General features: G+C 41.4%; 8 protein-coding genes across 8 annotated transcripts; 5 read left to right on the top strand and 3 right to left on the bottom strand.

Annotated features, from left to right (window-relative positions):
• Nucleotides 1-536: 536 nt before the first annotated feature.
• Nucleotides 537-953, bottom strand: ATC70_001628 (uncharacterized protein; the record flags this gene model as incomplete). Its single annotated transcript, XM_064821022.1, has 1 exon — nucleotides 537-953. The coding sequence occupies one exon, from the start codon at nucleotides 951-953 to the stop codon at nucleotides 537-539; it is 417 nt and encodes a 138-aa protein (XP_064684942.1).
• A 170-nt stretch (nucleotides 954-1123) lies between these two features.
• On the bottom strand, nucleotides 1124-3205 carry ATC70_001629 (uncharacterized protein; the record flags this gene model as incomplete). Its single annotated transcript, XM_064821023.1, has 7 exons — nucleotides 1124-1414; nucleotides 1475-1862; nucleotides 1922-2010; nucleotides 2064-2635; nucleotides 2691-2731; nucleotides 2784-2929; nucleotides 2990-3205. 7 exons carry the CDS (start codon nucleotides 3203-3205, stop codon nucleotides 1124-1126), a joined length of 1743 nt encoding a protein of 580 aa, XP_064684943.1.
• A 2470-nt stretch (nucleotides 3206-5675) lies between these two features.
• On the top strand, nucleotides 5676-7200 carry ATC70_001630 (uncharacterized protein; the record flags this gene model as incomplete). The annotated part of the gene is made up of 2 exons (XM_064821024.1): nucleotides 5676-6252; nucleotides 6299-7200. 2 exons carry the CDS (start codon nucleotides 5676-5678, stop codon nucleotides 7198-7200), a joined length of 1479 nt encoding a protein of 492 aa, XP_064684944.1.
• A 379-nt stretch (nucleotides 7201-7579) lies between these two features.
• On the top strand, nucleotides 7580-9643 carry ATC70_001631 (Acyl-coenzyme A oxidase; the record flags this gene model as incomplete). Its single annotated transcript, XM_064821025.1, has 1 exon — nucleotides 7580-9643. One exon carries the CDS (start codon nucleotides 7580-7582, stop codon nucleotides 9641-9643), a length of 2064 nt encoding a protein of 687 aa, XP_064684945.1.
• Nucleotides 9644-11655: 2012 nt separating this feature from the next.
• ATC70_001632 (uncharacterized protein) lies at nucleotides 11656-14435 on the top strand (the record flags this gene model as incomplete). Its single annotated transcript, XM_064821026.1, has 8 exons — nucleotides 11656-11676; nucleotides 11767-12774; nucleotides 12834-13159; nucleotides 13215-13294; nucleotides 13360-13520; nucleotides 13579-13662; nucleotides 13715-13840; nucleotides 13893-14435. The coding sequence occupies 8 exons, from the start codon at nucleotides 11656-11658 to the stop codon at nucleotides 14433-14435; spliced, it is 2349 nt and encodes a 782-aa protein (XP_064684946.1).
• A 221-nt stretch (nucleotides 14436-14656) lies between these two features.
• On the bottom strand, nucleotides 14657-16559 carry ATC70_001633 (uncharacterized protein; the record flags this gene model as incomplete). The annotated part of the gene is made up of 6 exons (XM_064821027.1): nucleotides 14657-14877; nucleotides 14936-15345; nucleotides 15402-15614; nucleotides 15673-15947; nucleotides 16030-16205; nucleotides 16259-16559. 6 exons carry the CDS (start codon nucleotides 16557-16559, stop codon nucleotides 14657-14659), a joined length of 1596 nt encoding a protein of 531 aa, XP_064684947.1.
• Nucleotides 16560-18468: 1909 nt separating this feature from the next.
• Nucleotides 18469-19587, top strand: ATC70_001634 (uncharacterized protein; the record flags this gene model as incomplete). The annotated part of the gene is made up of 1 exon (XM_064821028.1): nucleotides 18469-19587. One exon carries the CDS (start codon nucleotides 18469-18471, stop codon nucleotides 19585-19587), a length of 1119 nt encoding a protein of 372 aa, XP_064684948.1.
• Nucleotides 19588-20023: 436 nt separating this feature from the next.
• ATC70_001635 (uncharacterized protein) lies at nucleotides 20024-23391 on the top strand (the record flags this gene model as incomplete). The annotated part of the gene is made up of 8 exons (XM_064821029.1): nucleotides 20024-20215; nucleotides 20264-20404; nucleotides 20454-20650; nucleotides 20705-21051; nucleotides 21901-22103; nucleotides 22159-22433; nucleotides 22510-23114; nucleotides 23171-23391. 8 exons carry the CDS (start codon nucleotides 20024-20026, stop codon nucleotides 23389-23391), a joined length of 2181 nt encoding a protein of 726 aa, XP_064684949.1.
• Nucleotides 23392-27209: the final 3818 nt, after the last annotated feature.

Here is a 27209-nt window from a genome sequence, read left to right on the forward strand (position 1 = left end):
AGCACGAAAATCACCAACTGCCGTACTAACGAGACATCAAGCCATTTCACCGCAAATGCCCAATGTATTTGTCAGAAATCTCTAATGAGCATTTCTAGCTGAAATGGTAAAAATGTTGAATAAGTACCGCTAAAATGGCTCGCCATCTTCATCTTTTGGGTCTTTACATGTACATCTGAGACTAAGCGACTTTGAATTTTCTCCACTCGATGCATTATAGCACTCTATAGGAACAGGAATCTCCAAAAAATGAAGAGTTTCGATCTATGCGTCGGCACAGGTCATAGATCAGCTTCACATTACATCAAATTATGGGATCACTAGGACGATAAGCAGTTGCGATGTATATCATATCATGGAAGCCATTCGCAATGTTTATCCAGATGATTACGCTATAAAAGTATGGAAAGCATGAAATTCTGTAAAATTTCATTTTTGCAATCAAGAAACTGAACTAGATGAAAGAAAGGGTTACTAAAATAAACTTGAAAGGAGGATTATAGATGCCTACTTCTTGGTTTCCCTCTCATGAGGTACTATTTACCGCCATCATTGGCTTGTGAATCATTCAACCACTTGATGCAAACAGTAAGCACCTTTGACCTTTCCAAATTTGTCACCAGTGGAGATGACAGATTGGACAGTGGTACCAGTGGCAACTGTCTCGTCACAGTCGGTAAACTTGCTGGCTCCTTGACACTGAAGAAGTCAAGAAACATCACTTGGACCTTGGGAATATGAGTAGAACCATCAACGAGTACGATATCGTGAACGGAGCCCTTACCAATATTGACATCATGGGAAAGATCCTGGTTCAGCTCTTTGACTTGAGCACAAGTGGCAGGAATATAAAAATCAGTATCTTCAAAGAGAAAGTCAATTTCAACGGTGCTTTTCACAGCATAGGACAAGGTGTGCTTAGCGCGTTCACCAACATTATCAAAGATACACATCTTGTTATTGATTTAAATTCATAAGCAATGGTAGCGGCAATAAGCTCGTTGGTAATACGGAGGATATTTAAACAGAAGTTCAAGCCAGCATCCTTGGTAGTTTGACGTTGAAAATTAATTGAAGTGAAAGAGTAATGACAGTAGAGACAACGGTAACAGACAAATAAGCTTCAGAGGTTTGCTTCATTTTGGAGAGGAACCCTAAAATGCAATTTTCTTTTCGCTCTTTGTGCAGCAGGCGTATTCAAGTTGACTTTTTTCACCCTTGTATTGGACAGCTGGACGGGTGTGTGGTAAGTCTTGAGCCTCTTCAACTGCGTCGGATGGCTTCTGTCATGTTCCAGTGTGCAGAGCTCATCGATGGTTTGTTGCAGGGCGCTTTTGAGCTGATCCATTAAAGGAAAAATGCCATTGATTCTATACATGTCATGATAGTCAACCGGAACACAAAAACAGCCTTGCTTGTAAAGAGTATATACATAATCCCATCGGCGTTCCATGATATATAGTGAGCAACTTACACCACTTGTCACCATACCAGCGAGTGCGACATCAGCAAAACCTTCATTTGAGATGGCATCCAACGTATCCTTCATGTATCTAGCCATTTTCAGCAAATCACCTGTTGATCGACCTTTGTTGCGTTCCGACTTTGACTCTAACGCGAAGATAAGATGCTTGCTACGATTGGAAACGATGGAAAAGTCTCCCTTGCGAACATTGTCAGTAAGAGAAGGGTCCATATCAGTAAAACGCTTCTTTGATTCTTGAATATGTTTGTCTGCTCCAAAGGTTGTGTATCGCTTGCTATTAGGAAAGTAGTTCTCTAAAAATGGAAAGATCCCATCTTTCATGGCGGTGTTCTCGTTGACGTTTTCAATGCTGTAGCCTTTGCAGTATGTTTGCTTCCTGAATAGACGATACAATTTACTTACAATAGTAATCACTCAGAAAGTCTTCATGCTTACATTGCGTATAAGATTGTTTTGATGTAGTTTGGTAGGCTCAATGCATCGAGTATACTTTCTGCTTGATCAAAGTCGCCTTGCACCATGAGCTATGTGAAACATCAGTTCGTCAACTCGCAACCCTTTTATTTATAAAATGTACCTTTGTAAAGAGAAATATCTCGTCAGAATAAATGTTGGCAGATTGTGCGCTGTATTTTTGATAATTGGCTTTCATCTCGCTGCAGGCTTCTTCATATTGGACAAACGGAATCATGTTTGAGTCAATGTCGTCGTCCAACAGAATGATACCATTTATTGAGAGCTCTTCGTCTGTTTTCAATGAGATACTGCAGTCAGCACATTTTTCGACCAATTCATTTCGTCTTTTTAGGAACTCTGCTGAAAGGTTGTAGCCACTCTTCAAAATCCATTTTCTCTGCACCGTTTGTAGATCTACCAAATCGCTTGCGTTTGTAGACACCAGGTAATCCTTGAACATAACACGAGGTTTGATCACCACGACATCTTGGGTAGCATCTGTGCTTGGAGTGCTTTCTCTGGTTTGATATTCATCATCTGTAGATTCGTTTTCTGAGGCGATTGCTTTGGCTGTACTGTTTTCATCGGTAGGTTCGTTTTCTGAGACGTTTGCTTTGGCTGCACTGTCATCGTCTGTAGAGTATTGGCCTAAAAGGCTTTCATTATCTAAGTACTCCTCATCCAACTCCTCTTCTTCATTTAATAGTAAGAGTTGGCACAAGATTCCTTGATTATAAGTCAAAAATACCTGAGAAGATTTCTTCTTTTTCTTTACTGCCGGTTGACCATCTATCCCTCTAGATTAACAGGCCACCCTGACATCAAGAAGACTCCAACTTACCTTTTTGGATTCCTTTTCAAAAGATACTCATCAATTTCAATATTAACACTTGACTGGAGTTGTTTTTGAACATATGCAGCTTGAAGGGTCATATTCTGAGCATTCTTTTTTCCCCAATATCTGTTGATGTCTTCATTGTCAAGCGCCTATGGAGTAGAGGATAATGTTTAATTTCAAAACCACGGATGCAGTGAGAAGTCGTGTACCTTGTAATCGTCCTGTTCGAATCTGTCCACTAGTGCCTTCAACTGGCGGTCTTTATTTGACGCGCGCTTAACACTGAGTAACGCTCCTTTGAACGCCCTTTCTGCAGTCTCTCTTGAGTAAAAGTCGAAATACACGTAAAAATCAATCAAGTCAAATCTGCAGCTGTGTTGAATAAGGTACTGGCGGCAACTCAAGCGATCCTGGTTTTCAAGCATTATTATCAATTAATTGATTAAATGACTGAAAGCAGAGAATTCAGGTTTCAGTCAGAAATATTACATATTCTCCAGGTGATGATGTCATCAAGGTGCTGACGCTGACTACTCATTTCTTATTATAGAGCTGAAAATACAGAAACATTTTGGATTGTTCACATTTTCTTTGCGTAGCACTGCATCTATGTCTTTACGTAGTCATGGCATTCAAGGGTTTCCTTGCTATATTGTCATGGAAAGATGGGCGTAATTTCGCTGACTCTAATCCTCTCTGGAGCGCCATCTCTGGTGTAGGTTGTCAACATCTTTCTGTAGGCTGAAGGTCTTCCAAGTTGGCACTGGGCCACCCGAAGCAGCTATACTGCGTCAGCGCCTTCAATCGTTTAGATTGTTCGCATTTTTATCTTTTCTTTCTTGGCTCTGGATCTCATACGCAACGTAGCACTGCATCTATGTCTTTACGTAGTCATGGCATTCAAGGGTTTCCTTGCTACATTGTCATGGAAAGATGGGCGTAATTTCGCTGACTCTAATCCTCTCTGGAGCGCCATCTCTGGTATAGGTTGTCAACATCTTTCTGTAGGCTGAGGGTCTTCCAAGTTGGCACTGGGCCACCCGAAGCAGCTATACTGCGTCAGCGCCTTCAATCGTTTAGATTGTTCGCATTTTTATCTTTTCTTTCTTGGCTCTGGATCTCATACGCAACGTAGCACTGCATCTATGTCTTTACGTAGTCATGGCATTCAAGGGTTTCCTTGCTACATTGTCATGGAAAGATGGGCGTAATTTCGCTGACTCTAATCCTCTCTGGAGCGCCATCTCTGGTATAGGTTGTCAACATCTTTCTGTAGGCTGAGGGTCTTCCAAGTTGGCACTGGGCCACCCGAAGCAGCTATATTGCGTTGTTGCGCATATAGTCTATCCTGAAGCTCAAGAAAGTATTATTTCTATTAATACACTATGTTTTAAATTTCGAATTAATAACATTTTATTCTTGTCATGTTTTTTCTAGCTATTGTCAAGCATACCACAATACACTCCAAGATTTAGTGTTTCCAGATATGCGACTCTGTATTGCTTTAATTATGGATCTTGCCTCGATTGGAAATGGAGCCCTATTCTATTAAATCATTGAGGATCTTCTGCCAGCTTGGGTCTTGTTGCTTGACATATGCAATGTTTTTCGAGTATTTCTTGAAATTGGTATATAGCGATCTTATGCTGAATAAAACTGCATTTGTTGTATCGTTTCAAATATATTTAAAAATGTCTCTTTACCTCCAATTTTATGCGCAAACAGCGCCACAATTTTCGGCTTATAGGTATCCTAGTGCTATCACTGTCTCTGCTATCCACTTTCTTCACAGCATTTGACAGTATTATGATCAGCATTCAACCTCACTTATGACCGCAATGCATAATATCTATCAACTTCCAAACAAAAGCCGATGGCCTATACAGCCGACGTCTAGCCAGAGATTTCTGTACGATAAGGTTATTGATTATGAATATATGTTTCATGTTGAAAGCGATTCAATGTTTGTTAATCTACATCCAAAACATACGCTGGGATTCTAGGGAGTAGGGCGTTTTCCTTACTAGGAGAGATCTGTAAATTACATTTTAACATTGAATCATCAGACCTCAATTAGAAGTGAATCTCATTTACCATTGGATTTCAGTGGCTGAAAATTTCGGTAGTCTAGGACATCACATGCATCTCAAATGTCAGTTCAACAACCACTCAAGGTTTTAATCATCATATACACTGTAAAACATTCAAGAAAGTAGACAAACTAAAGAATTGAATACCGTACAAGATGAATAAACCACCGGCGAAGCCGGCATTGGGGAAGGGGTTTTGGGGGAAGTGCTAAGCCCATCCACCAAGAACATAACGCATCTAATTCAACATTTGGTAACATTGACCTATAAGATGGTTTTACTATAGCAAGGCGAATGTGCAAAACCATGGCAACTAAGCACCTAACTCAACATTTGGTAATATTAATCTTAATAAGGATTTTACCGTAGCGAAGCGAAGGTGCAAAACCATAGTATTCAAGCAACAAATTCGGGGTTTCATTTCCATCGTTAATCAGCTTACCAGCAACATAGCGCATCAAAATTTGCATGAATCAGCTTTACCAAAATCAATATGCCTCCTATTCGAATTAGAAGTTGCACAGACTACAGAACTGCCCTTCCAGAAGTTTCCAGCTGCCAAAGATATGATTCATGCCGCGTAAATAAAAGCCATAGAGCAAAAATACAACCAAATTGGACAGTTTTCAGGTCATCATACCTTGACATGTAGACTTTTCTGAGCTGCCGAAATGACACCAAACAATTGTACTCGAGTAGGAGTAACTTCCTGACACCTTTGCTCAACTTTTTTGGGACCAAAAAAAACATGGCTAAAAATCGACCAAAAAGCATGAGGTACCCCTCATGGTTTTCATCGAAAACCATGGCTTTCTCCACTAAAGATCACAAACTAGTATATAAAGGCAGAGTTTCCACTTATGGTGGCTCTACGCTGGATTCTAGCCATAATCCAGGCAACAATATGTTTACACATGCTTCCTTCTTCAAAGATATTCACAACCAAAAGCGCACTCCATTTGAGGTTACTCCCTCCGTTGTTGATAATGGATCATCCCCAGGCAATGCCCTCAACTTCACTTCCACTTTTGTTGAAGCGACCGACGACTTCTCGTTCATCATCGACTGCTCACAATTCATTGGCATGGTGTTCAAGGAGAAGACGCTACCCAGCTGTCTTCGTGCACAATATCTTAAAGGTCTTGGTATTAGACATCGTATGGTTGGCAAGAACCATAAGGTAATTGAAATGAACTTTTCCACTGAACAGGATTGTATGGAGGCCTTGGGGAAGGAGTTCGTCCTCCATGGTAAAATTATTCAGGTCAGCAAGGCTTTGGCTATCACTTACAAGCCTTTAGAGTTTCTCAAACCTTTGTTAATGCAGACATTTGAACCATATGGTGATATTCTCAATGTCGGTCTCTGTCACTCCAAGAATGGTAATTGGTTCACTGGTAGAGGTTTTGTTACACTTAATATGGATAGATCCAAGCAATATGAAGCTGAGTTGGCACCTCAGATCCCTTTTGGAGATTTTCCAGTTGGTTTGGACCAATATGCAACCCATCTGTAAGGATTGTCATACTGATGAACATGTCAAGGTCGACTGCCCTCGAGCAAAGAAGAAGGTCTGTCATAAATGCGGTAGTCTCGAGCATCTCATCGCCCAGTATCCCCGAGCTCATTGGAATCGAAAGAGGGACCAACCTACTCAGGAACGTCGTCGCAATTCCGTTACTAAGGAGAGTAACCCTCCACCAAAGCCTACAGGAAGAGAGGTCAATCTCTTAGAATTGATGAATGTCAAGCAACCCAAATATCTTACCAAGAAGAAGAATACGGATGTTGTCGAAGACGCTATGGAAACCGATGATGAATCCACCATTCCTGAACAAGAGACTCAGGAACCAGCTGATCCACTCCATCAGGAGGCAGTAGCACCAGTTGATCCAGTTGAATCTGTCGAGCCACAGACTGTAGCATCACCTTCAGTTGCACCAACCACTGTCTTTGATTCAACCTTAACTGTGGAATCTCATCAGGATGACAATCTTGATGACAAGGAACCAGCTCCTCCAGATGCACAGGAGACCGTTCATCTCACCAGCGAGGAATCAGAATATGAAGGAGGTGATATATCTGAAAGTTCTGTAGAATATACCAATTACGAGAACAGATACAATCTTAGTAAGGGTAAAAGGAAGAGTTCTAATGCTGTAGGTGACACAGCACAGGAGGCCTCTCAGAAGCGTTCTATTAGGGAACTGGCATCTACTCCACCGGGATCTGATCAAGAGGGATCTGCCAAAAAGGCTTTCAAACAACAAGAGGACAGCCATATGGATGAGGCCGAGCAAGGCAACTCCTCCACAATCAAATCACTATAATTTTAATGAGTGAGTCAAACCAAAATAAGAATATCAAAATTAAGATAGGTTCCATCAACTGTAGGAACCTTAACAAACAATACAATCCAAACACAACAGCACAATTTATAAGATATCTCAAAGGAGAACTATGCAACATGCTACTATGCCAGGAAACTAATATCTCTTCACACTCATTTGATACCGTTACAACTCGACCAAGCTCTACAACTACAACATCTAAAGACTTTTGACGAAGGAAGAGCCATCTTGGCTAAGCTCTCTCTTGTCAACAACAATATGCCACCAATATATATATATACTTAATATCTATGCCCATGCTGATGATTACAAGGCTAGGAATCAACTCTTTAGTCAAATCATTACACACCTTAACACTATGCCCGAAATCATTCCTTCTCTCCTTATCGCCGGGGACATGAACTATTGCTTTGACACCAACACTTACCATCACTCTCACCGAGCAGGTAAACCGAAACAGTTTATGGAATTCTTGAACACCCACTTCTCTGATTGCCTCAATCCGAGAAATGAACCTCATGCATACACCTTCGAGCGTGGATCAACCATGTCTACTTTGGATTACATGTTTGCTGGACAGGATATAGCTTCAAATATGAGTGATGCCACCAACTCGTTTCTACGTCCTGAATGGACTGACCATGCTCTTGTGACCAAAACTTACACAACCGGATTGACAAACTGCGGTGAAGGCATTTGGCGTGTAAACCCTCACCTTGCCAAAAATCCTAGGTATAGACAGAAGTTGGCTGGTGAAATCGAGAGATTCGTGTCTACCAAATTGGACTACAATCTTTCAGCTCAAGACAAGTGGGACCTGATCAAGCGGAAGACCAAACAGGTTACTATCAACTTTGCTAGACACCATGATACTTGGAGAAAGGCCAGAATCAAGGCGCTGCAGAGCGAGAGGAATAACTTGCTGCGACGCTACCGGAATGACATTGAGTGCTTGAAACTGCTGCTGCCGGACGTGGAGGGAGAGCAATCCAAGCTACAGCAGGAAATTGTGGAGATTCAGATGTTGAAAGCAGGCCGCCGATGGTTGGAGCAGAGTGAGAACTCCCCAGGATATATCAAACACACCATTGATCAGCGTGTTGACCAACGGACAATTGCAATGTTGAAACATCCTAGCACTGGAGATGCTTGCCTAGACACGGAAACCAAACTCAATGCTGCTGAATCCTTCTATCAGGATCTGTACACGGAGGAGCCAATTGACATGGATTGCTTGAATACCATGCTCGGTCATATTGATCGTACGGTATCACCGGAGGATGCTACAATGATTATGGAGCCAATTGACTATGATGATATCTTGGACGGTGCCCGTCGAACCCCCAAACAGAGTAGCCCAGGACTGGACGGCATTGGCTATGAGATACTTTACCTCCTTGTCTCTCACCCAAGCTGTCGTGATATTATCCATCAGGTATTCAATGACGCTGTTCGTTTGGCAAAGTTCCCAAAATCTTGGCAGGCCTCATGTATCATTATCTTACACAAGAAAGGTGACAAGAGTGACCTAGCTAACTATCGTCCCATCACACTGACTGCAGCGGATTGCAAGGTCTTTACTCGCATCATGAACTCCAGAGTTGTCCAAGTGGCTAACAGGATTATCACCCCTTATCAATGCGGTTTCTTGCCCGGCCGTTATATTGGGGATCATGGAATGTCTCTCCAGATGATTATCGACAATGCTCAGTCTGCTAGCTGGCGGAACCTCTCCAACTTTATTGCCTATGCTGGCATCATGCTTAATAATGCCAAGGCCTATGACCGGGTCCACCCAAAGTATCTCTCCCAAGTACTGTTAAAGTTTGGCTTCCCTGAAGCGTTTGTCACATGCATTACCAACCTGTTCTTCGATAACTCCATCTATGTCAATGTGAATGGCTTCTTAACCGGTGCAATCTCTCAGCGACGAGGGATTCGTCAAGGTGATAGTATCTCGCCAGTCTTGTTCAATCTGGCCATTGAGCCGTTCCTACTCTCCATAGTCAACAATGTGAACCTCTCAGGATACAGCCTGCAACACGTCAAGCTCCTGCACCAAATACAGAACCCATGGATATCTCCTGCTCCCATCAAGGTCCTTGCGTACGCCGACGATGTCCTATCGTTTGTGAAATTGCAAGCTGAATTGGTAGAGCTACAAGAACGTCTACGAGTATACAATCGAGCTTCCAACGCCAAGATCAATTACAGCAAATCCGTCGCCTTCCCTCTCCACGACAGTGCCATGAAGTCCACTGACGGCCAACAGATCAAGCAATATGTCACCACACAACTGCAAATGAAATGGTATGATAGCCACTCCACCGAGCCATCATCGCCCACCAGCTCACACTCCAACCATTTGTACACAACAATAGCACTGGTGACACTGATTTCCAGTCCTTTCTCGACTCATTGATATACCAACAACAACAGATACTTAAGCTAGCGAACAGAGATCTCCGTTTCGTGTAACTTCAACAATCACCTCAGCAAACAACAATGGCAGACTTTCTACAAGAATAACGTGCACTACTCAGCTCGCAACCTATGGTACCGAATGATACATAAACAAAGCTCCAACAAACTTGTCATGTCGCAACTCCATCTGAAACATGCTGAATCTGATAGATGTGAACTCTGTTACGAAGTGGAAGACGCCAAACATCTCCTGATCAGCTGTGTCCACAAACTTGATGTATGGGACTCTTCATTCAACGAGTTCCTTGGTTACCCCAAATCTGCAGATCCTCATCTTATCTACAAATCAATCACGCTCTTCAAATTGGATCGATATTTCATATACAACTTGGACATCCACATCACGATCTTTGACCTCTTTGCCACCATCATGCGTATTATCTGGAGAAACCATTATCAACAGCTTTACAACCACATGCCTTTTGATTCAATCCAAACCAGCCGCCAAATCAGAACCGAAGTGTTAAGATTGTCAAATCTTAAGCAACTTTCTTACCAGATTTATCATGATAGTTTTATATATGGCAAGTCACTTTGCTCGCATACACTTGTCCATCCCTTTGATGCATTTGTCTTATTTCTAATTATTATCCTAATAAAACAATATCATCCAGAAAAAAAAAAAGGTTTCATCGAAAATCAAACGATCGCATTTTTCACCTTGATAATGAAGACTTTTACTATGGTATATCTTGAATCAAAATGTTTCTATCGATCCAAAGCAACCTCCGAAACCATCTTTGTGGGACTTTGATATATAAAATCTCGACATTGTGGCCAATAACCTTTTTTCATATTTTCGTAAATTATTTCGTAAGTGTATTCAAAACATCTATCTTACTTGGTACCATTGGATGCGCCTTGAAAAGCACTTCAAGAAAGCTTATAGACGTATGAGATCAGTACTACATTTCATATAGTCAAATCTGGTAAAATAGTCCAAACAAGTCGAAATTGGTCAGAAATTCCCATCTTGGGGAAGGAATTGAGCGGTCGTTCAATTGACGATTTTAGTGGTGGCCGACATTGAGCTCTACGCTCTACTGCCTAATGTGCTGTAATGGAGACGTCTTCATGCTTGAATCCATCAAGGCGGTGAATACATTGAACGCTAATGGAAATATATTGCATGCAATGTAGCTTAACCTAGCGTATATGCATCTATTTACTGATCATGATTGAAATACTTTGTAGAAATGTAGTATTCGTAAACATCGTGAACTACTTTGCAGTGCCAAGCATGCCACAACATACCTAGTAGTTTCGAGCCATTTGGACCACGGCCAAAAGTAAGATAAAAATGCAGTACTTGTCCAGTGTAGATACACGCTCTCATGACAGGAGTGCCCTAAACTATCGTTACTATTGTTAAAACATTTGACATTCTATTCCAAATGTCTTTACATGAAATCTGTTTCAACAAAAGAGTGTGCACCCTAAATGATAACAATTCAGTCAGTGTCCAGGGAGATAAAAAAAAAACAAAGATGCAGAACCTGCCATAAACGATCTCAAGGTGTAACTTGAATATCCTTAGGGTCCAGCAAAGCATCAAATGGTAATTTGCTGAATAATGCCTCATTAGATTTCTTCTCACAGTAACGTGGAGATGTGCACACCACGAGGAAGATATGCAACTAATTATCAAGCTAGCATAGCATCATCATCATCATCGGCCTTTTTATTTTCTTTTTTATGATGTTGCATGTATATGATGGCATAGCTCGTACGGAAGAACTTTGCACATCAAGGAAAAAAGTCCGGCCAAGAAAGGGCATTTCAGAAACCAAAAGGCGTGTGAAGTTCTCTCTTTTTCCCTTCTTTTTTCCAAATTTACTTTTTCATATAGCCAAAAAAAAAAAAAAACAGACGTCTTTTTTTTTTTTTTTTTTTTTTTCTCGTTTTATCTCTTTCTTGCTCTTTCATCTTGGCTCGCTATTCAATTCGCTCATGGACGGGTATTTTCAATCAGTGAGTGTTTACATTCATAAAAAATTTTCACGCATAGACATGCCTCCCAATGTACCGCTTTTTGCTGATTCGTTCTCGCTCTTCAATTAGACGCTAGCAGCCAACACACTGCAACAGAACATCAACCGCAACAATGCAAACAATGCGATAGCTCAAGTAGCGAGAGTGGTACCTCATTTTCCACCCACAAACAAAGATTTCAGTTGCACTGAATTACATACCCCCGATGGCATTTATCACTTGTTACACGAGACATTTTACGAGACAATTGCACCTCAATTCACAACAGGTACTCGTGCTTCAGTTGTGAGTGTTAAAGACGAGCATTTCCACATCACAAACAACGAATCCTCAGAAGATGAAGGCCTGATCATTGGCGGCCCTTCGTTTTCAATGACACCTGTCAAGTCCGCTGCTTTACCCATCCCTAATGCTGCTTCGTCTTCTTCCTCAAAAAGAAGCTTACGTAATACGCTCGCCACATCCTCATCCACGTCCAGCATCCATAATGCGAATGGCAATGGCTTACAGGTACTGACTTCGCCGCAAAAGATCATGACGAGCAACAATGGCAACAATGCCAGCCCCTATTCACCCTACTCCACTTCATTTTCAACTACACCTACATCCTCCTCACAGTTACCCCCTCAGCCAGTGGCTCAACATCCACATCAACAGCAGCAATTTGCGTCAGGGTCCTACATGATGAGCTCATCACAGGACCTTGGCATGTCCAATCTGGCAGCCAGCCATACCAACCACGAATACTCACTGTCATCTAGCTTCAACAACACCAACCCTGTCAACAATACAGGCAGCGTTGGATCCCTGTCGAGTCTGTTTGGGAAAAGTGTCAATACACCAGGCGCCAGATCCACACCGCAACTGTCCTCTTCCATTGCTCGCAGCATGAACACTAGCGTCAGCAGCAGCAAACCAAAGAATCACCTGTCCAAAACCAATTCTACATTTGTGCTGCGATTTCTGATACACGAACATTTGCACAAGATGATGTCTTCGCATGGGTTGGGAGACGAGTTTTTGTTCTTCAACATTGGATCCAGTTTTATTTGGGTTGATTCCAACAGTAAGCCAAAGGTAAGAGGCGGCATAGATGGCTCAGTTTCGGGATTGTGTCACTCATATTAGATGGATAGGAGCCGTTATCGAGAATTGTCTTTTCTAAATCATACCCTTTATGCCATGATATTAACGAGACAACTCGCTGTGATGACCACTTGGATATCATTATTGGTTTCTCTACAGGCGACATTATTTGGTATGATCCTCTCAGTTGCAAATACGTCAGATTGAACAAGGGCGGCGCTATGGTCAATTCAGCAGTGAGCATGATCAAATGGATCCCTGGATCCGATGAGCTGTTCATTGCCATCTTTAAGAATGGCACTGTTCTGATCATGGACAAGGAAAGAGATGACCAGTCGTTCAATATGCCTGAGCCGACTTCTTGGGTGGAATCACAGTAAGTATAAGCGATTATTCAAAAGGAATGCTGGAAACTAATTGTCTATTCACAGATTCAATGCCTTCAGGCCTCATCGAAGCAACAAATACAACCCAGTGTCTGTGTGGAAGATCAGCGATAAGGGATTGACAGGTAAGGCGATATGGATCAGATTTTCGGTATGGATAATAGCAGACTCATCCTGTATAAAATGGCAGATTTCGCTTTTGCCCCTGATGGTATGCATCTAGCTATTACGGGTGTCGATGGTCAAATGCGCATCATTGATTACAGAAATGAAAAGCTGACGGATGTGTTTTCGAGTTACTACGGTAAACTGACATGCGTGGACTGGAGTCCGGATGGTCGTTATATCTTGGTATGTACAGAGACATGTAAAAGTTTGAACGAGAAATTGACGCTTTTGGGGTCTATAGACTGGTGGTGAGGATGATCTCGTTACTTTGTGGTCATTTTTGGAAAGAAGAATTATTGCCAGGTGTCCTGGACACAAATCATGGGTAAGTGGCAATATATGTGTATAGCTTGGATGATAACTGATGCATGATGCAGGTAACGGGTGTTGCATTTGACCGCTGGAGATGCGATGACCAAACGTATAGATTTGGCAGCGTAGGCGAGGATTGTAACTTGATTCTGTGGGACTTTTCGTTCAGTGCTCTTCAAAAGCCCAAACACGTAAGTTGACTGAGTAGATTGCTTGGTAATGCATACTAAACCCGTGTAATAGCCTCGTGCATTAGCATCATCACCACCCACTATTTTACCCAAGCAATGGGCACCACCTCCACCATCTGCAATATCCAACGCTATACCGGCAACTTTATTACCCCCTACCATTCAGCCACAATCAGCACTACCTATCAACATTGAACGTAAAAAATCACTGAAATCGCATCGACTATTTCGCGGATTCTCCTCTCCAGACACCTCCTCTCTTATAAGCAGTAGTGCTGGAAGTAACAACAGTGGTGGTAGTACGATGGGTGGCGGTGGATCTTCATTTGGTGGACGATTCAGAAAACGATCATCGAGATCAAACAATATCTTTAGCGCAAACAACGATTTCAATGATGATGTGATTGTAGAAGATCAGTTGAAGCAACATATGCCTGTGCTGCATCCTCCTGTCAAGAAGAATCAAGCAGCTGTGTTACAGCCTACAACTATAAAAGCGATTCATGCAGATCCTTGTTTATCGCTCACATTTAGAGAGCACACTCTGGTGACAACCGATAGAAGAGGTCGAATTCGTACTTGGGGCAGGCCTTGAGTTAATTTTTATTTAAATTACTAGATTATTATCATATACACTACTGCACTTTTTGTTTGTATATATATTCTGTAGAATAAAAAGTCTTGCGTAAAAAAAAACAACAACATGATTGCTGGTTGATTGCCCTCAAAAGTGTATAGCTCAAAACAGTGTGATACGACAGATTTTATCAAGGTAACTGAATCATCTTATAATATGTACAAGTTGAATAGAGCATTTTAGATTCTGAATCTATAATCTAAGCGATTGGATCCTTCATCCTTGGTATTCTTGAGATACTCTTGCTTGTCGGCATCAGAGAATGAATTCCATTTTTTTTGGCGCAGTCTGTTGGTCAATACATATCTGAAATGTTGAGTGAGCAGCAGAACACCAGCTGTCAGCATGACGCCAAAATTGATCCAGTTGCCTCTAAAGAAACGAGGGGCATCGCTTGCCTCTGTATATTACGGACAATCAGTTAGTCATCCAGGTGATTCTACCAGAGAGAGACTTACGGTAAATCTGAGAGCCTGGAACACCACAAATGTTGGCAGCACCAATGACAGCACCCAATGCAATGGTACGCTTGCCCAAGGGAGCCAAGTTGGATGACATCCAGGCAATATGCATTCCATGCCAGACAGGAGATGAAGCAACAAACAAAGCAGCAGCATAAAAGTTCCAACGACCAGCGTTTCCGGGCAAGAACTCCAAGGCCAAGAAGCCAGCTAACGACCAAATAACACCAAACAAAGCATGGTATGCATAGTTACCCCGTTTATCAGCACTGCGACCCACTGCGATGGAGATGATGAGGTTGATAATGGCAGCAGGGACAGTCAAGAGATTACTGATGGTAACGCTGAAACCATAGTTTCTAATGAGTGTTGGCAGGTACGTGGAGACGGGTGTGTGGGGCATCATACTACGTATCACTGGGTGAGATACACTCTATCATTGATTGTATTGGATGCCTATTACCTTGTGAATGTGATGATCAAATGTGTCCACAGCTTGGTATCAAGAACACTGATTTTGACATCGTGCCATGTCACCTTTGCCTTTTGATCAACCTTGGACAAGTCATCACGGATGATTCTTGTCACAGCAATTTGTCTCTGACGCTCAGTAAACCAGCCCTTTTTGCCGCGAAGCAGACCTGACGTGTAGAATGGACCAGCAGGCACATAGAAGCTGTATTGAATACAAGATGTTGGCATGGTTTTGTTTAGTTTGAATGAATACCACTTACATGGCAATGAAACCAATGATGTGGGTAATGATGCCATCGATGATGAACAACCATTTCCAACCGTACAGACCGCCAATACCAGACATGTTGAAAATTCCAAATGAGATCAAGCCAGAGAAAGCAGACGCAAAAGCTTGAATACCCCAAAACCAAGAGAGACGAGTAGCTAATTCATTTGTCTTGTACCAGCCTGTCAAGTAAATTAAGCTAGAAGGAATGAAGCCAGCTTCTGTGAGGGCAATAAAGAAACGGACAGCAAGAAAGCCGCTATAGTTCTATTATCAATTCATTAGTTTGGAAGACTAGTATCAATTGGAAGCTTTCACTTGCTTGAAGTAAGGCATGCGCCCAGGTGACAACAGCCCAAGCAGACATCAAGATGGGGATCCATCGATGAGGACTGATTCTTTTAGCAATTGGACTAGTGATAAGAGTAACCACAGTAAACACGATAGAGTAGAGCAATGTAGCTGTGTTGACGCCAGTGATACCGAAACCCAAATTTGCCGGTAGATTATCAGAAATGGCATTTGCTATTAGAGATTGGATTAGGAAAGCAGTAATCTAGATCCAGTGCATGACATACAAATATTGGTTCTATCCATATTGAGCACAAATGTCATCAACAACACAAAAGGCATCAATCTTGTATCAATGATGAACAGCACCTTGTTTTCCTCTTCATCCGTCCATGCCAGATTAGAGACATAGCCTTCCACATCAATAGCTGTGCTCGTGGCGGAAGCAGCGCTACTAAATGACGAATCTGAGGCAGACACTTGCTTGTGCTTTTCATCGACAAGGTCTACCACCTCGACCTTCTCGTTGGGTACGTCCAATGTATGTGTCTCTGACGTGATATCAGACTTTTCTTGAAGGAATCCCATTTTTGAATGTAAGAAAAAGAGTGTGTTGTATAAAAGTAGAGAATAAAGGCCATTTTGTTTATTTTATATTCAATTTACGTCGCATGTAGCATAATATGCCATTTCTGTATGTCCAAAGTGCATTAATCATAGTGTAGAGTGATTGTGCAATTGAAGACACAACTTTAGAGATGCCACTATACGAACCTGGTATCTTGCCATTGCGAGTATGTGGTACCTGATTTTTACTATATATGGATGATTCCCACTTCATAAAGCGCATACAACCTCCATCTTGAAGCGAATTACCGGATTATCAGAGTTATACAAAAAGAAGAACAATCTTGCAATTTTGCGCCATCGCTTTTGACGTATGCGAGCCCACCATTGATTGGATGTAATCTCCTGATGAGGAGTTGTGTTGTCTATCCTATCGCACCCTTTATGCATCTCCTACCAAGCCATGCCTTTGCTAAAGGATAGTTTGGCGGCACCAGTAGTAACATTGACGGATATATATATATATATATATATATACCTATTCGCAATGTGGTCTGATAACAAATAAACAAGCAGCTTCCAACATTTGGTACAAAATTCCGTGGATCAGCGTGACACAAAAGCTTTCAATGCGGTAATAGTCAAGAAAAAAGATGCAATCCTGAGCAGAAATTGCAATGTACGTTACAAAAACTGTTTGATGTACGGCGAGATTTATAGATTTTCAATGTACCATGAGACTAAAGAGAGTTCATCATCACTACGAAAATGATGACATTTGGTGTATTTTCCGTTGTTACCTGGGTTGCCACCGCAATGTGTTTGCAAAGCATGCAAGTCTATTTCGTTGCTTACGACATTTCTGATTCTTTCAGTTGATAGGTGCATGGTTTTAGGGTACATTTCCATTTCACTTGGATGGTAGTCTTGAGGAGCCTCTCATTTATTTGGAGTTATCTCTTGCGAGGTCTCGTCTCTTGAAGTCTATTCTGGCTATGGAGGGTGCTGAACGACCCTTTGTGTCTGAAATCAAGCCAAGATGCTTGGCTATTTAGTCAAAAAGCATTCTGACTGCAGTATCTCATTGAAAGCAGACAAAGAGCTCTCTGCAGATGGCATTCTCTTTTTAGACAACGGTGTTGACTCAAATATGATTCCCTTTGACGATTATGAACAGACCTTAAATAACAAAGATACAACACACAATCTGCCAACTCTTTTTCTCAAGAGCTGTTCGCTTCACAAAGAAAGATAAATTCCAGGAAAAACTTGGTTATATAAAGCTTACAGCTGCTCAATGACATGGAGTGAATCTCTTTATCGTCTAAAAATTTTGTTCACTCATTGATCTGAAATGAGCGTGCAATCGCTCATTCTCAGTATAACAGATTCCAAAAGATGAAGATGGCAAACCATTATTTTAGACATAGATTCCATTTAAGCTATCAATGCTCACTAAAGACTCCTCGCGGATGCATTGAGCATGTGCATCTTAACAGCCTGATATTCCATTAGTATAGCCGTTGTTAATATTTGTATTGAAGCTCACACCACACATGATGGAACAATTCCAGCTTAGTATCGCTATAGAAGCAGTTCTGAGAGGTGATTATACTAAATATACCTCTTGTCCAAGGTAAACTATGTACTGGTTGCTGCTCAACCAACATTGCATCACAGAAAAACATGACAAACCATGTATGATAGAAGCGAGAGCTATGCAAAGCATAACGTCTCGAGCCATCAGGGTCATTACCTTACGTTTGACTGGCGCAGTAGGTGAATGGTCTACCGAACGTAGGAGCCGACGCAGTAATGATAATAAACTCCGGGTGTCAGAAAACTATATAACGGCTCTTGGTCTCTTTTTTTTTTTTTTTTTTTTTTTTTTTATTCAATTTATTCACAAGAGCAAACAGCAACGCGCAACATGCCTGGCATCCATATCCCTCGATTCACAGTAGATCAAGTACGAGTCCAACATGTCATTGAGCAGCTATATCAAATTAAATTGAATACACCTAAAGAATTGCGGTCCAAGGATTTTGTACTAGAAGACGAGCAAGTGTGGACCAGCTGGACAATGCGAGAGAGTGTATACAAAAAAAAGCAAGACACATTTCCTACCATGAGCCGAGGACTCTTTACCAAGCAGTTACCTGGTGGGCAGTATCAGATCATGGTGCGAGGTTACGACAAGTTTTTCAATGTGTTGGAAACCAAGGCGACACAATGGCCTTCCATCATGGAGGAGACACAGGGACCTTACGAGGTCATGGCAAAGGAGAACGGATGCATTATCTTTATAGCAGCACTATCTGACGAGAAGGTCGTTGTCACGTCCAAGCATTCAATCCCTGTAGAGAAAACAGACACAAAAGCACATGCGGGTGTGGGATATAACTGGGTACTGAAGCATTTGGCATCTGTGCAGTTGACAGAAAAGGACCTGGCAGCGTGGCTCTACGACAAGAATATCACATTGGTCGCTGAACTCTGTGATGATGAATTTGAGCAGCACATTTTGCCTTATGTCGACAGAGATCGTGGATTGTATCTTCATGGCATCAACTACAACACATCAGAGCTATATACCCTTCCAGTCGCTGTTGTAGAACAAACAGCCAAAGAATTTGGATTTCATGCAACTGATTTTACCGTATTTGATACCGCAGATCAAGTCAAGGAATTTGGACATACGATGCAGCAAAGTAGCATTTACAATGGTCGAGAGGTAGAAGGCGCTGTGGTGCGATGCAAGAGGCACGGCATGGATTTTATGTTCAAGGTCAAGAATGAGCAGTATCTCATGTACAGAGAATACAGAGAAGTCACCAATGCCATGTTGGAGGTCAAGGACGGTTCTGTGTCGATTCACGAGGCCAAGAAGGATTGGAAATGCAAGTATGAAAAGACTCGGTTTTATATTGAATGGCTGCGTAAAAGAGTGGTGGATCATCCAGAGTGGTTTTTAGAGTTCAAGGCTAACAAGGGCATCATCCATGTGCGTCAAGAGTTTGAAAAGTATTGGGACAGTGGTTGTTTATAGACAGCTCAGTGTGACCCCGTGTTCATGCGGCGAATTGTATAATAAAATAAAGAAACTTTTGATAGACGCGGGTATAAACATGTCGTCTGTTGCTGATATCAATCGAGAAAAACTGAATGTACTTTGCAATAAACTTGCCACAAGCCAAGCATTTTCATTTGAGGACAATTTAAAGGCTGTGTTTGATCCACATGGCCATCGACAAGCAGGTAATGCACTGTTCAACTGCTGCGTAGCTCCAGTTTTTTTTTTTTTTTTACACATGAATTGGTTTCTTAGTTGATCCCATGTGGTCAAAGCAACGTGAACCAGTATTACCAGCGCCTATTATCATATCCTTTTTTAATTCATTATCAAAACAACTTTCGAGAAGCATCATAGAGTATCCTTAACCGCTTCATCTTTCTACATTAGTCATGCTGCATTAAGGCCCATCATGACAGAACACAGTGAACCCGTTAAATCAGAGTCAACACACAATGCACAAGATGATCCCATGAAGGAAGATTTGCCAGACTTGCAAGCATTGATTGAGTCCATGTCCATCTTTTCTGGCTCCAGTTCACAAATACAAACACAAGTGCGAGTCGAATCATTGGGCAATCTAGTGGATTTACCATTAGGACAGGTACGTTTGCACGGGCAATGGTATTGACTGGAACACTGATGTCAATAGTTGAAAATGGCGGTGACGTCCATTGATATGCAATCTTGGGTGGATGATATTACTGTTGAGTTGCTCAAAGAGATAGGCAAAGCAGACACTCTACCCAGCACAAATGCAGCATATCTAGTCTATGCAGCCACGTTTGCCAAGGTATATGGTATGCCACATGTTGCTTGTTGTCCACTAACTTGAGCGCTAGATGACTGCACTTAAATCTAATGTGCCCAGAGTCTTGATGAACGGCATTCAGCAACTGGCACAACAGGAAGGAAAGTGCATCATGGATGGATTGCTTGTACCGCTGTTGTTCCAATCAGAACTAGGTAAACCGCAATGTGAAGTGATCAACAAGTCAATAAGCGAATTAAACCCATCGCAGCGGGTGTCGATGCTACAGTAAGAGTGCACAATCATGCAAAGCATACTATGCTGATGCAATCTGTTATGTAGAATTATTCTATCGGATGGAGAGTCTTACTTTGCAGCCAACGCTACAGCACATTTCGTCTTGATGGATCACCGAAACTACCTGCGGCCCTGGAGTGACACTGTGGTCCAGATCATGAGCACCATCTTGAGCACACAACCACTGATTGAATTGGACAAGACGCTTCTATATGACCTTGTTCAGCCATTACAAACCATCGTTCAAAGCAACCCAAAAGACAAAGGTGCCATGCAACTGCTATTGCTACTCACCAGCAAATACGCTCAAGCCATCATTGAGTACCAGGCCATCGATCTGATCGAAGGCATATGCCAGTCAAGCACCATGTTTCTCAAGAGAGCCGTATTGGGTCAGATAGCATCGATCAGAAAAAAATTAGCAGCAGCAAGCTGACAAGCATTCAAGCAGTATGAGTCGCACAATAAACAAGCCTTTGTTGAATAAAGCCATTCAGAGCAGTTGCGAAACAGTGTGGTTTTATGGCGACATGTTGTATGAAATACGATTGTGAGAGTGTAACTTTTCAGGATTGCGTTATTTTGTCAAATCATTGGCATTCCTTTTGGTGGATAAAAGAGTGTAACATGAATCCAGATTTCGGGCATTTCCAGTTCCAGAGCTCTGCGTTCATGATAGATGGAAGTGCAAGAAGTGATATGATGCGATTTCTGGTACTTATTACTTGAACCTTTTCACATTGATTGAGTCTTTGTTTCCATACGCCCTGTGAAGCTGTGGTGCTGTTGTGTCTATCATGTATCATGCAAAAAAAAAAGTACATCCAGAAGCTCATGTCAAAATTGACTATATATAAGCGACTGGAAACTTTCTCTGAAATGGCCCTCTGCTCTTTTTTTAAAATAACGTGACACAGTAGCAACACCAGCAAGACAAAGAGATCAAAGAAATCATTGACATTAAGATTTCCGATGGAAAAAAAAAAGGATGGTGTCTCTGCCTCAGATGGATCTTCAATCTACAGCACAGAAGGCAGTGAGATCTCTGCGGAAGGCTATATACATGACTTACAGTGGACGGAAGAAGAAGAGCGTGCTGTTGTCAACAAGACTGATATTTGACTCATGTCGTTTGTATTGCTCATGACATTTGTGGTCAACATGGATCGCACCAACATCTGTAAGGCGTGATGTTCTATACACAAAATTTGCTGTTATGCTAACATGACCACCACGCATAGCCAACGCCATCTCTGATAATTTGCCTGCTGGTCTTGGTTTTGGTATCAGCGGTGTCAACACAGGTACGCTGGTGCACTCGATTGTATTCACTGTGGGTACGCTATTCACCAATCCCATCGTCAAACGTGTGGGCGCTCACCGCTGGATTCCTATTTTAATGAATTCCTGGGCTGTTGTCACTTGGGCGCATGCTCTGATCCATGTAAGCGTGTAGTTTTATCCTATAAAGCATTCGATAAGTCTCATTGCCCAAATAGAATTTCAGCGGATTCATCGCTGTTCGTTTCTTTGTTGCCCTGACTGAAGCTGGTTTCATTCCTGCTAGCTTAACCTATCTCACTGGCTGGTACAAGACAAACGAATTGGCCACTCGTCTCGCTTGGTTTTGGGGCATTCAATCGTTTGCTTCTGCTTTCTCAGGACTGATTTCGTTTGGCATCTTTCGTATGGCTGGTATTGGCGGTCTGCATGGCTGGGAGGGGCTGTTTATCATCGATGGTATCTTTACTCATCTTGTCGGCATAATTGCATTGTAAGTGATGCTGTCCATTTTTGAAGAGAAACACACAAATTGACACACTACGTATTAACTTTTACGTCCCTGGGAGTCCTGCTACTACTGCTGGTCTTTTGCGCGGCAAGAATGGCTGGTTTACTGAACGAGAGCGCAACATTGCTGTAACCAGAGTAATCCGTGATGACAAGACCAAGAAGGAACAATATGAACGCATTACATGGCACGATGTCAAAATCAGTGTTACTGATACCAAGCTATGGGTGCACTTGCTCGTCACATTTGTTGGTATCATGCCTCACACGCCGGTTAGCATCTATCTGCCTACTTTGATCAAGGGATATGGATTTGATGTTACAACCAGTAATCTTTTAACGGTGCCATCCTTCTTTATTGGCTTGATCATCTCCATTATCATTGCAAAAAGCGCAGATCGTTTTGGTAACTACGCTCTTCATGCTCTTATTGGTTGTGTATGGTCCATGATCGCCTTCTTGGTGTTGCAGTTCTTGCCAAACAGTGCTGGTCGCTGGAGTTTTTACGCTGCTGCCTTGTTTGTGGCTTCCACACCACCGTGGCATGGAATGCAAATTGCTTGGATGTCTTCTAACCTAGCGCCTGTTGGCAAACGTACCATTGCCTTGGGTGCTGTTATCGGGGCTGCCAACATCTGTGGTGTCCCAGGCTCTCAGATCTACCGTGAGTATCTCATTCCTTCAAAGTGTGTAAATAGCATCTAACAAGTAACTCCATAGAGGCAAGCGATGCTCCTCATTTCCATGTAGGCAACTGGGTAAACTTTGGTTTAATGGCCACTGCCGCTCTCTTTTTTGTTTTCCAAAGAACAAGCTATAGTTTGACAAACAAAATCAGAGAAAAGAAATGGAGCGCCATGTCTGACGACGAGAAGAAGGAGTATTCAAAGACCACAACATCAGAAGGAAGTAATCGCATTGATTTCAGATTTAGATTGTAGTCAGTCTTACTCTTCCCATTTTATTTTATTAGCGCGTTGTATATTTATTATCATTATTACCATTGTCTCCCGTATATCCATGACAGCGGTAGTGCAAAATTTGATAAGTTTGCAAGTGTCTGTCATGTTCAGCGTGAGGTGCCATTTGGTTAACAGCATTCTGATATCCTCAGTAGCACCTCTCGTTTATTGTACGCATCTGTCCTTATTTAAATGACAGAGGTGCCGTAAAATGGATGAATAATGCAATATGCAAGTAAAAAAAAGGCTGCAATTAACTTACCATGACGGAACGGCCCATTTTCCTTAACAGTTATCACATCTGCATTGCTATATGAGCCATGATTGCTGTTGAGATCGCTTGTAAATGGCTTTGAAGAGTTAGCAGCATTTACACGCTGTGTTTGGCCAGCCTTGATTTCGTCGAAATCGTCCTTCAGTATCTTCAGTGAAATAATGATGATTTACTGGCTTTGCTGAAAACCTCTTGTCGCACATTTCAATTGCAAATGCAGTTCTTTTCTCGGCAGTATTCATTGCGTTTTGAAGCAATCTCTTTATAGGTGTCTCCATCAAGCCAAACGCATTGTCAATGCCGTACTTGTAACATGATAAATTTATGGTCCCTAGACATTTTCAAAGCCTCAAAAAGGAAAGAAGTTGGTCTAACAAGCATTTTGATGGGCTGGCGTTATTAAATATAGAGTTCAAGAAAGATAGCATGGCTAACGATAGTGCTATGTAATTTGCCACCTACTTTCCATACGCTCCAAAAGCATCTATTACTATATTGCCTTCATGATTATTATTATTATTTTTTTAATGTAACCGTAGTGGATATACTTTTATTTAACGATTGGCCTAATATTTACAAAACTCTTACTTAACGTTATGTAAAGCAAAGTGTATCTGAATTGAGAAAGAGGCTGAGAAGTCAATCAGATGGTCTCGATGATTGAAGAATTTTATCTGGAGTTCCTCTGAAGAGTGTGCAATTGGGAAAGATTTCGTTGACCAGAGAGGGCAGTGTCCAGAGCAGGGCACTTGATGCGGCTGCTAATTTTTGTCATATTTGTAACACCTGATAACCAACTGAACACTAAAATGGGGCTACAGTATCACACACTGCATACCAAAATTCTTGCTTCCATCGAGATTTGAACTGGTGACCTTACGTTTGGCAAACGCACTTTCTACTACTATGCCCAACCACCAAGGGCTCCTTCATGATTATTAGAAGGGCATGAGTTTGCCAGCCAGCCAAAATTAATTCAAATCCAGACTCATAGTCTGCTTTAGATTGGCTAAACCTGAATGGTTTTCGACTCGATTGAACTATTTTAGCATATTCGACTATATAAAGTGTGATGATCATCCGATGCTTCTTTAAGCTTATTTTGACGATTTCCGCAAGACTGTATTGGCTCTAGGTGTCGCACCTTATTAGCAGTAGATTTCTTTCCCAACTTAATTCAAAAATATCTTATTCCCCTTCTTTGCAGACATTGGGTCCACCAACAGTCTTTTCTTTCCCTCAGCATGACATTTTAAGGACTTTAAATAAAACCTGGAGCTCGACTCCCCTACAAAAAAAAAAAAAAATGCTTCTTTAAGCTTTCTTGGAGCGCTTTTCAAGGCGCATCGAATGACACCGAGTAAGATAGATGTTTTGAATAAACATATTGAGTAATTTGTGAAAATATGGAAAGAGGTTTCTGGCCAAAAAGTCGAGATTTCATATGTCAAAGTTACATAAAGATGATTTTAAGGGTTACGTTAGATCGATAGAAACATTTTGATTTAATACATACCACAGTAAAAGTCTTCGTTATCAAGGTGAAAAATGCGATCGTTGGATTTTTGTTGGATTTTTTTTTTTTTTTTTTGGTATGGATGTTGCTTATTTATTAGTAAATATACGAATATAATAAGAACATTAAATGATGGACAAGTGTATGTACCAAAGTGGCTTGCCATATATAAATCTATTGAAACTACTACTAATATTAATGCTTGAGATCTGACAATCTCATCACTTCGGCACAGATCTTGGTGGTGACATAATTGGTATCAAAAGGCATTCCTTCGAATGTATGTAGGAGCTGGAATCTCCATATCATACGAATGGTGGCAGCAAACAGGTCGAAGATTGTAATCTTGATGTCGAGATTGTAGATGAAGTATTGCTTCAGGTTCAGATTGACTATAGATTGGTATACTTGTGGATTGGATGTTAGACCAAATGTCGTTTTTGTGGGGGCAGCTAACCATGAGATGTTTGGCATCTTCAGTATCATTGCAGAGAGTACATTTGTCATCGTCAACGTTCCTCAGTCGTCGAACGAAAAGAGCTGATTTACTTGGGCATTGCTTATGGATCATTCTATACCAGACATTTCTCACGGAGTGGTGCATATTTTGATGATAGAAGTGCTTCCAGTGGACTTTGCTGATGGACTTTCGGTGAAAACCATGAAGTATCCCTCGTGGTTTTCGGCCGATTTTTGACGATTCTAAAAAAGTTGAGCAAAGGTGTCAGTAAGATAATGCTAGTTGAGAGAAATTGTTTGGTGCTATTCTGGTGATTTAAAGCAGCTTTAAACACGAGAAAACACAGCTTAAATATACTCAGTTTTTGCTGCGTTTTGCATAGTTTTAGGTAGTAAGAGACAATACAAGTATGCTGTCTGTACGCATATTGGTTATTTCCATTGATATAGGCGTGGTATATTGTTGAAAAGCCAGCTCCGTAGTCCAGATAGTATATAAATGGCTCTCATGCGATAATTGAAGGCTAAACAGCGAAATCCTAGCATATATTGGTAGAATGACTGAATGTCACACTATATAAGATGCCAAAAAGCACGACCTTGATCGTGTCATTGTCACATTGCCATACTTTTCAATGATCATCTGGAATGATAGAGCAGCATTCTGCATTATAATATACGAGTGATTATGCTCCGGATAGTTCTCTACCAATTGCCCTTGCGTATCTTATCAAAATACTGCTACTTTCATTATGACTTCCCGCTTGCACTTGAAAACCCTTCACATCATTTGTGGATCTAACTTTTATGCGATGTTCCGCATCCGTATACATGTAAATACTTCATATACAGGCAAGTAGCATACAGGTATTATCCCTTCTTAGTCGACAGTGTGGCTAATACAGCAAAATCTGAGTGCATTTGAGCTGCGTTTTTTCGCTTTCAAAGCCGTTTTAGATTGTCAGAATAGCACCAAACAATGGCTCTCATCTGGCAGTTACTTATTGCCACTATTGCTCAACTTTTTGGGGACCAAAAAAAAAATGGCCAAAAAATGGCCAAAAAGCATGAGGTACCCCTCATGGCTTTCATCAAAAATCAAACGATTGCGTTTTTGACCTTGATAATGAAGAATTTTACTATGGTATACGAGCCTTTCGACACTTCGGGTGGTTTCCTGACCTACGCTTCGCTTCGGTAGAAACCAACCTACGTTCAGGCGGCACGTTACTATGGTATATATTAAATCAAATTGTTTCTATCGATCCAACGCAACCCCTGAAGCTATCTTTGTGGGGCCTTTATATGGAAAATCTCGACTTTTTGGCCAGAAACCTCTTTTTATATTTTCATAAATTGCTCAATAAGTTTATTCAAAACATCTACCTTACTTGGTACCATTGGATGCGTCTTGAAAAGTGCTTCGAAATTTTATTAGGAAGCAAAGGGTGATCATCACAACTAGTATAGTCGAATCTTACAAAAGAGTTCAATCGAGTCGAAAAAAGGCAAAATCTGTCCAATCTTGAACAGAAATAATGTTTTGGG

Source organism: Mucor velutinosus (assembly GCF_035048745.1).
Source record: "Mucor velutinosus strain NIH1002 chromosome Unknown tig00000041, whole genome shotgun sequence".
NCBI lineage: Eukaryota > Fungi > Mucoromycota > Mucoromycetes > Mucorales > Mucoraceae > Mucor > Mucor velutinosus.